Source organism: Pseudochaenichthys georgianus, chromosome 8 (genome assembly GCF_902827115.2).
Source record: "Pseudochaenichthys georgianus chromosome 8, fPseGeo1.2, whole genome shotgun sequence".
Lineage (NCBI taxonomy): Eukaryota > Metazoa > Chordata > Actinopteri > Perciformes > Channichthyidae > Pseudochaenichthys > Pseudochaenichthys georgianus.
In genome coordinates this window covers 23,307,767-23,317,725 of record NC_047510.2, presented here as the reverse complement: position 1 = coordinate 23,317,725, position 9,959 = coordinate 23,307,767, and the positions used below count along the sequence as shown (strand labels likewise).

The following is a 9,959-nucleotide window of genomic DNA, read 5'->3' as shown; positions in this document are numbered from 1 at the left end:
CCAGGGCTCCGTAGTTTTGCATGTGTATTTGTGTTTTTTCCACAAAAAGTATAAAAAATAAACGTTTACTTTAATTAATCATGAAATGATTCCCAGTCCATGAACTATGTTATACTCAGGAAGATGTGGGTACATTTGATCTTCCAGTTTAAAAAAAAACATTATTTTAGTTTTGTGAGATAATCATTGCATTGAAGTTTAATTGTGAGGCCATATAGTTAATTTTGCCAGATTACATTTTGATTCTGTTAACAATTATTAACATAGATATGTACCTTTACTCGACCCATCAAGACATAAGTCTGGGGGCTCTCTGCAAGGTGAAGCAGCTTCAGAGTGTCATGCAGGCCAGTGGACCCAACATGCTCGACCTCGCCCAGCAGCCATGGGTCGACCACCCAGCCCCCGCCATCGCCTCCAGCCCGACCCCCGCCATCCGCCAGAGGCTGAGTGGAGCCATGGCAACCAGCTGCAGCAGCCCGGAGAGTTGGGCCTCCAGACTGGGAGAGGAGACAGCGCTGGCCCGGGGCGTCTCCTCAGGGAAGGTGCTGGTCACAGGGGGAGGGGGATACTTTGGGTTCAGGCTGGGGAGAGATCTGGCCAGCCAGGGGGTGTCAGTGATCCTTCTGGACATGAACAGGCCTCCCTGTGACATCCCTGATGGGGCCACCTTCTATCAGGTATGTAGCAGTGAGGGACCTGAGATCCTGCTATTAAAGAGATGAAGATGTTTCTGTTTCTCTAATCTTCCTTGCATTTTACCAAATAATCTTGCCCGACAATTTCATTCAAGTCAATACTATGACAGGGTAATGATACAGCATACTACACCAACAACAGCAATGATTGTTTAAGTCATAAAGCTGTGGTTCCCTGGTATTGTGCCCAATAACTGTCCCTTCACTTACTTTTTAAATGTTAGCCTGTCGATCGCCAATTCAGCAACTAATTTCATTAAAAGGCATGCGTGCCAATAACATTAGGGAAAGGTAAACATACATGGCACCTAAAGAATAGCTTCTTCTTTTAACCGACACGCCTCCTTACAGACTTGAAAATCGTCTCGAGCCTTGAATGAGCCAGCGTCAGTGTGTCTCTGTGGTTAGTCTGCATTCTGTCATGAAGAAAGACACAGGTGAGTGATCTGCCTCAGACCGCCAGCTGCTGGGTCACAGAGGGTGAAGACATGTTTCGGGTTTCACCTGAAGGCCTCATGGCACACTTACCTTAATTACAACTGTCCTTCCATGGGATATATATGAACTCACACATGCTCTGTGACTGCAATGCTCCTAACTTGTCATGGGGCTGGCAGTCCTCCTGTCGTACTGTCATGGAGCAAAACACAGAAACCCAAATAGCTCCTGATGGTTTGCTAGCACACTGCATGGTAGCCTGCTGCCAGGTGTGTGTGTGTGTGTGTGTGTGTGTGTGTGTGTGTGTGTGTGTGTGTGTGTGTGTGTGTGTGTGTGTGTGTGTGTGTGTGTGTGTGTGTGTGTGTGTGTGTGTGTGTGTGTGTGTGTGTGTGTGTGTGAATGAGAGGCTAAGACCTTACTGATAACACCGCATGAAATGGATGTAAAGTAATGGAACTAATGAAGATAGCTGTTTCCAAATGAAGCATCAAGCATTACATTTAGGGTTATTTTTTTAATTTTTGTTCTCAAAGGGTGACATCCGGGATTATTTTTCGCTCTATAAAATGTGTGAAGGGGTCGACTGTATATTCCACACGGCTTCTTACGGCATGTCTGGACCAGAACAGGTGACTTTCCTTTCTTTAAGCCTTTTCAGTCAGAGGAAAAAAGACTAGGGAGGATGTTCATTGGTGTGCTTTGTTCACTTTTTAATGTAGTAATCTGTAATCAACATGCACAATACGTTCATAACAATATATTAATAAGTACCAGACCTTCTTGTGAGAGGTGAAGATAAACGCAACAACAGTTTATTTAGAAGAGGTTGTTCTCTTGGAGAGCACACACACATGAAAGCTGTGATTGTAAATCAGTGTTATTCCATAAAACATTGATTTTTATATTAGCTAAACAAAGTTCACAAATTACTTGAAATAATTAGGATTTCTTTTGTTTTCATTATTAATATTTGAATTTTAATTACCTGCAAATTCTCTTAATTACTATATTTTTATTTGGAATTTGAAATCAGAGGATTACAGAATAACACAAACAAATGTCAATTGACTCAAACACAAACACAATAGTAAAACCAGATACACATGTGTGTTCCAGTGCTGTGCACTTACCGACACACACCCTGCAGCTGGAGAACCAGAAAAGCAGCATCCCCAGTATTTGCTCTCCACAAACCGTCCCTCGAGTGCACACACCTACACACATGCCATACATTCACACATACACACATACACACATACCTACTACTTCTCAGTCATGCTCACATTACATTAAGGCTGCTCTTGGTCACTGACTGCTTCTGTTTTGTTCAACAAATGTTACACTAATGCTCCTTCAATGCCAAAACCCCCAGTGCTCCACCAATAAAGAAATTAAAGCAAATTGACCTCAGTTATTTGTGTGTGTAAGAGAGAGCAAATAGTCACGATGTAAGAAGAAGTTTGTACATCAATGTATCATTATAATTATGTCATTATAATTATCATTTTGTTTATCTGTCAGCTGAGAAAAGAACAGGTGGAGTCAGTCAATGTGGGCGGGACCAATAATGTCATAAATGGTAGGTATTCATGTATCAGTGATTCAATATAATATTTAAAGATACAAATTAAGAGGCAATTGACATTCTTAAAGGTGGGGTATGTAATATTGGAGAAACCAGCTCGAGTGCGCTAGAATTTGAAATTACACAACCGGAAAAAATCTGCCCCTTCCTTCAGACTTCCTTACAACACCTCCTCCAACACACACGAACGCGCACATGACCAATGAGGGCACGAGATAAGTTTGTGCACAGATGGAAGGCTGACAGGGAGGTAGGCCATCCAGTTACTTTAGCCGGGCCGGCTAAAATGATTGGTCGTACTTTTTACAGTACTACGGTTTCCACAGATGACATTTTTCAAAGCATTTAATATATTCATTGCTATCGGGATGTTAAGAGCATTCCATGGAATATAACAAAAAGTGTTTCTGAAATATTACATTACATTACATTGCATTTAGCTGACGCTTTTATCCAAAGCGACTTACAATAAGTACATTCGACCAGGAAGACACAACCTTGAAGAAAACAGAATCATATAAGTACATCAGGTTTCATAGAGCCAATCATTCAAGTGCTACTCAACTGGCTTTAGATAAGCCAGTCCTTTATTAGTATATAAGTGCTCTGTTCGCAGTTCTTTGTTAGTCATTCTATCGCTCGAAGTGGAGTCGAAAGAGATGAGTTTTCAGTCTGCGCCGGAAGGTGTGTAAGCTTTCTGCGGTCCTGATGTCAATGGGGAGCTCATTCCACCATTTTGGAGCCAGGATAGCAAATCCACGTGTTTTTTGCTGATGGGAACTTGGGTCCCCCTCGCAGCGAGGGTGCAGCGAGTCGTTTGGCTGATGCAGAGCGAAGTGCACGCGCTGGGGTGTACAGTTTAACCATGTCCTGGATGTAGGAAGGGCCAGATCCATTCGCAGCATGTTATGCAAGTACCAGTGTCTTGAAGTGGATTCTAGCAGTTACTGGAAGCCAGTGAAGGGAGCGGAGGAGCGGCGTGGTGTGGGAAAATTTAGGAAGGTTGAAGACCAGACGAGCCGCTGCATTCTGGATGAGCTGTAGAGGTCGGATGGCACATGCAGGTAGACCAGCCAGGAGGGAGTTGCAGTAGTCTAGGCGTGAGGTGACGAAAGCCTGGACCAGAACCTGCATCGCTTTCTGGGTCAGCTGGGGACGTATCTTCCTGATGTTGTAAAGCGTGTATCTGCAGCAGCGGGTTGTAGCAGCGATGTTTGCAGTGAAGGACAGGTTGTTATCTAGGATCACACCCAGATTCCTTGCAGTCTGAGTCGGGGAAACAACAGAGGTGCCGATGTTGATAGTCAGGTCAAGAGTGGGACAATCTTTTCACGGAAGGAAAAGCAGTTCAGTTTTGTCAAGGTTTGTCAAATAAATGATATACCCCACCTTTAACTATGATGTGAAATGTACTTGGTCTGGTGAGTTTGAGTTTTAATAGCTGATTTAGCTGAAAAGTTATTAATCACACATTGTAAACAAATCATTTCTGCAGTAAATAGTGAGACATAATGTTATGTTTTTGTAGCCAAAATAAAGTTGTTAATCCGCAAATCCATATAAATCCTCCTCCGTAGTGTTCGGTGTGTGACCTGCCTCTCTCTCAGTGTGCAGGGAGAGGAGCATCCCCAGGCTGGTGTACACCAGCACCATCAATGTGGTGTTTTCTGGGAAACCAATTGAGGATGGGGACGAGGGCTCCGTGCAATGTGTACCCCCCGACGTGGTGCGTATAAAGAAAATCATTAAAAACAAATAACTTATCATATTGACTATTGCAGTGATGGGATCTAGCTGAGTACAATTAAACAAATAGTGAGCAAAATGCATCTTTCATGTACCATTTTATTGTATTTTATGCAATTATATTATTGTATATACTTTTTTATTTGATTAACTTTTTATTTGATTTGATAAACTGTGTATTCTCCTACATTTCTTTGATATATTTCTTTGTGGGTTTATTAATACAACACATAATCATTAAATATAAAGACACGTATTTTTGATTACATTTTAGTGTTGTTACTTTCACCGAACAAGAGCTTTGATTTGTCTTTAAACTGTGGTTTTGCTACTAGACCAACATATTTAAATGTCCCGTACATTTGCCAAACATAATACACTTTCAGTATTTTGTTTTTATCTCTGTTCCAGCACATTGACAACTACTCCAGAACCAAAACAATAGCAGAGCAGATGGTCCTCTCTGCCGACGGATGCTCCCTAAAAGGTCAGTGATTGCAGCCTTAGCTTTTTGGGTTTAGCTGTAAAATAATTGTGCAAAAGGAAACACACTAAAGCGCTCAGTGATTGCCATGGAAACGGTTTGTTCGATCCCATATGAACTCAGTGACACCAGTTCAAATTTAGAGCTTGGCAAGACTATAGTTTCCAATGCGACAAACATCTTTAATGCATAAAATGGGTTTCGAGTTCCTTCATGTTATTTACATTCTCAGCTGTTAAGTGTCCCTTTACCTCCTCCAGTGTAACCCGACATCCAACAGTGAGCATCGCCTTAACCATTCAATTAAGCTCAGATATGGATGAAATGTATAAGGTGATGGTATCTCATTGCTGTTCTATGACATACTGCAAGTTAAAGTTCCTGTATCTGCTCCAGCACGTAAAAGAAAACCTCTGCAGTGGTGAAAAGAAACAAAACACATTCACTCAAATTGACTTAAGTACAACGTTGAAAGTTCATAGTTCATTTGAAAAAAGTAATCATTTGATTAAATTAGAAAATAAGAGTTAAAAGGGTAAACAAGTTATTTAAAAAATGTTTGTCCAGTTTCCCAACTCCTCAAATGTTTGCATTTAAAAGCAATGCCAAGATAGTTGCAATTATCCAATACTATGTCATGTGCTAGCCTAGTCCGACTTATTGATGCTTTATCTGACTAAGGTTAGGTTACTGTGCTCTGTTGGATGTGTACAGTCTATGGTTTTAATAAATATATGGAGCTGTCCGTGGTTCTGAAGTAGCAGACACATTCCTAATCGCTGCTTTGTGTCTGAGTCACAGTCTTTTCATAGTCTTTTCTTGCATCTATTGTATTCTTAATACTAAATAGCTAGAGGAGTCGTGCGAGATAAATTACCAAAATATTTCTTCATGGAGAGGTTCACTAGTAGAATGTGACACAAACAAAACAAGTCTGTCCCCGCTGATACACAGCGGAAAAGGAAGAAAAAAAAACAGCTTCGTGAGGATTTCTTTGCTTAAATATGAGTGCACTGATAACAGGTTTTAAAGGTCACCAAAATCTACTTTTTCATGTCTTTTATACATCAACATGTGTCCCCTCTGTGTAAAGAGATTCTCTCTCTTTTTGTCCTGATCCATTTATATAAAAACCTGTCTGAAAATGAGCTGATCCGATTTTGGCCACTTTATGATGTCATAACGATTTTTTTGGCTTGTGTAACCATTAGCCAATCACCAACCAAGGTAATCCCCCCCCCCCCCCACCTTATCACCTGAATTTCCTCCTAGAGCAGCAATGTGTCTTTTTAACCAAATATCTCTCAGAGGGGCGTGGGGAGGGGCTTCAGAAACATGTTTTGTATATAACTGAGACCTATAATAAAGTAATGAAAAACAGTATAATAGGGGACCTTTAAAACACATTACATGCATGTTTTCACTGAACTTTTGAATGGTCCCTTGTGCAGCTGGAGGTCTGCTTCGGAGCTGCGTCCTGCGGCCCTGCGGCATCTACGGACCAGAGGAGAGGAGACACCTCCACAGAGTCATGGTGAGAGACACAGAATCAACTTGGTATATGTTAACAATGTATTTATTCATCTTATTTTGGAACTGGGAAAGATATACATTGTGTAGTATCTGTAGCCTCCTTTGCAGAATGTATGTCTGACGAAATAGTTTAATGTCAATTTACATGAAAAGCAATTTAATTTCAATTTTTTTCAGTGCCTAGTTTTATTGAAAGTCAATAAATCGCTGAAATGTAAGACAGTTTTTTTTTTACTTTTCTTTTCAAAAAACATTTGATGATGTACAGACATAACGATGCTCCACTTTGGCTTGAGCATGTTAAAGAATACAGAATGTGTGATGTAGAACCACCACACTAACCACAGAACGACGCCCCTCCTCCCTCTCTATCTCTCAGATGAATGTGGAGCGCCGGTTGTTCAGCTTCAGGTTTGGTGACCCCGGGGCCCGGATGAACTGGGTCCATGTGGATAACCTGGTGCTGGCCCACAAGCTGGCTGCCGAGGCTCTCACTCTGAAGAGGAACGGAGTCGCTGTGAGTCAGGAAAAACAGACAGACCCATAGATCTATGATGTGATCAATCTGATGAAACTACACAGAATAAATCAGGTTTTAAACTACGACATGCAACAACGCTGCTAACCATACTTTTTAAGTGTCAGATTGATGACTTAAATATTGTTTATTATTAACTGAAGTTAATTATTCCCTCAGTCTTTTATCCTAAACATCACAAACTAAGACCATAGACAGACAGGATGAGTGTGTGTATGTTCAAAATTAAAACTAGCTCCTATTATTAATTGTTTTCTGTTCCTTTGCAGAGTGGACAGGCCTATTTCATCAATGATGGAGTTTCATTAAATCTGTTTGAGTGGTTGAGACCTTTGGTAAGTTAAATAGTAATGCAGGTCATATACTGTATATTCCTATTGTCAACAAATATCATGAAAACAACAAAACTAACATTGATTCGATTCTACCAACAACTATTGTCTGTGAAGCCAACGCTTGATTACGTTGTTCTTCTGTGTTCAGCGGGAACTGTGGCGCAATAATGGTTACTCTAGTTCACTTTTACTACCACAAAAGTGTTTTAATTGGCCGCTGAAATAATCCAAAACATAATGCACTATTGACCACTGTTTGAGTGAAACCAAGCGGTTTTAACAAACGACTGAAAGAAAATATCTGACTTTTTTTTTAATATTTACATCCACGAATGGGCTTGAGTTCTATAGACAGGATATGGTGTATGGTATTGTTAGACACTTGTCGTCATTACTTAGCTATCTACAGTTCTATTAGATATAAAATAACCTGCCTTATCCTTTATGCTGTCAGGGATATTTACAGTTTAAGTGGAATGTTTTTCTCTCTGTTACATGCTGCAGTTTGAGAGGCTGGGCCACAGCCAACCAACGATAAACCTTCCTGTTTCACTCGTCTATTCAGCAGGTAGCTCATCATTATTTTTCTACCTTTTAGAGCATAATGTATTCAAACATTTGGTGAGTTGTTACCAATACTAACGTGCATGTATATTTGTCTTCTTTTCAGCCATCCTTGTTGAGTATTTGCATCTAGCCCTGAGACCTGTGATAGAGGTGCCTCTCCTCTTCACCAGGAGCGAGGTAATCATGCTTCTTCCTGCCTCTTTGGTCAAAACACGTTTCAGACTCCATGAATTTTGAAAGCTTAGTTTGTTCTGCCCTCAACAAGTTTTATGACATACTAAAATTGAACTCTGTAATTGATGCTTGGAAAGAAAATGGTGTATAACTCCTCAAATTATTCCTTAGGCTTTCTGATTGGAATAAACTGAGCAGAGATAAGGACCGTATCTATAGCTACCTTAGTGGAAGTATGTTCTTGTATGTTGGTTGTCTGCTCTCTCATCTGTAGATCTATGCTTTAGTCACTTCCACAACAGTGAAGACAAACTTCTGTTGAGCTGGGTATTTTCCTATCAGCCCTTCCCTTCCCTTCCTTCGTCTGATTTGTGCACTAATTAATAACACTACCTCAAAAGCGGAATAATGATAGTGTATCAGGAAAAGGGCAGTGTGCAGTAATCCTGCCGGGGGAGACCTTTCCGCTGCTTCTTAAGGAGCCTCCGTCCGCCACCTGTACAGACTCATGAAAGTGTAATGAGACTGTGGGCCTGCAGCTCATTCTGTCAGACAGCTGCTGGCCCGGGGATTAATGATTGTTCCTGTGAATAAAACATAAACTGCTGAGGGTCAGAACAGGAAGGTCAGGATGAAGTCTTCAGGAAGTGACCTCAGCTGTTGCTATGGTGAGCGGAGTTGGCAGCTGGCCTCAAATTATTCTGCCAACTCTCAGGTTAAGCCATCGCGTGATGTGCAGAGTTGTTCCTCTCGCACAAACATTGCTGGTCTGCAAGGAAGATCTTTTTGTGTGCTTATTTCAAATGTTATAATTAATGTGTGGCCAATTTGTAAAAATGTGTGCCATCAGCATAGTAAGGTAACGCCTGGGGAAGTGAATTGCCTAAAGCTTTAAAGTTGTCTCAAGTGAGGTAACGTTGAAGGCAGTAAAAAGGTGAGGTTACTGTACATGCATAGATAGATATGTTGTGGAATTTGAGCAGTGTTTGAAGCAGTTTAACCTAAGGAGCGAGCTGGAAGATGACAGATTGGTAACAAGCTTTTCCTGTCCCACTGGTGTCTGTTTGAACTCCTTTTCACATCACATGCTGACACCTTATACCCAAGCAGTAAGGAGATGCAGTAACCGGAGGCATCAATCAGTCAAAGGCTATCCGAATGTAAAACCAAGTTTGCCAAATAGAGGTTAATGTAAACCATTAGCCTGACAGTGTGACCTTTACCTTTCTCTCCTGTCCTGCAGCGTCTGGAGATGATTTCTGTCTTGATGAATTATTAATTGATGTAAATGTCTTCCACTGCAGGTAAGGAGCATAGCTGTGAGCCACACCTTCAAGATTGACAAAGCGCGTCGAGAGCTGGGATACTGTCCCAAGTCCTACAGCCTGGCGGACTCTGTGGAGCACTACCTGAAGTCCAGACAGCCTCGCTCCAGCTCAGCTTTCCTCAGCCTCTCCTGGACCCCCCAGCAGCCCCTGGTCCTCCTGCTGCTGATGGGCATCAGCATGCTGATACTGATGATATCCTGCATACTCTGTCAGAACTAAACCATTTGTATTGAAAACGTACTGGATGGATCGCGGTCAATATAGTTTGTGAGAAAAAAACATTTTTGGAATGTCATGTTATATAAACATGTCTTCCATCTTTTAGATTTTGTTGTATATGGGTATCTGATTTCCAAACAATGAAACTACCAGGCTGCTTAAAAGTATTAAACCTGAGTTGTGTGAATGTTATTGATTTCTCTACAGTTTGAAGTAACTATGAATCTAATTTTGTACTGCACATATTACAATTTTGATTGATTTGATTTAAAACATGTTTCCAGCTTCCATGATAACGATTTGTTGTGATTCAC

At 41.0% G+C, this 9,959-nt stretch overlaps 1 protein-coding gene across 1 annotated transcript; it reads left to right on the top strand.

The window, feature by feature from the left end:
* The first annotated feature begins 269 nt into the window (after window positions 1-269).
* sdr42e2 (short chain dehydrogenase/reductase family 42E, member 2) lies at window positions 270-9,936 on the top strand. Its single transcript, XM_034090101.1, has 11 exons — window positions 270-680; window positions 1,670-1,765; window positions 2,658-2,715; window positions 4,329-4,447; window positions 4,879-4,954; window positions 6,403-6,485; window positions 6,864-7,001; window positions 7,292-7,357; window positions 7,862-7,925; window positions 8,028-8,101; window positions 9,403-9,936. Exons 1-11 carry the CDS (start codon window positions 270-272, stop codon window positions 9,643-9,645), a joined length of 1,428 nt encoding a protein of 475 aa, XP_033945992.1. The 3' UTR covers window positions 9,646-9,936.
* The last annotated feature ends 23 nt before the right edge of the window (window positions 9,937-9,959 follow it).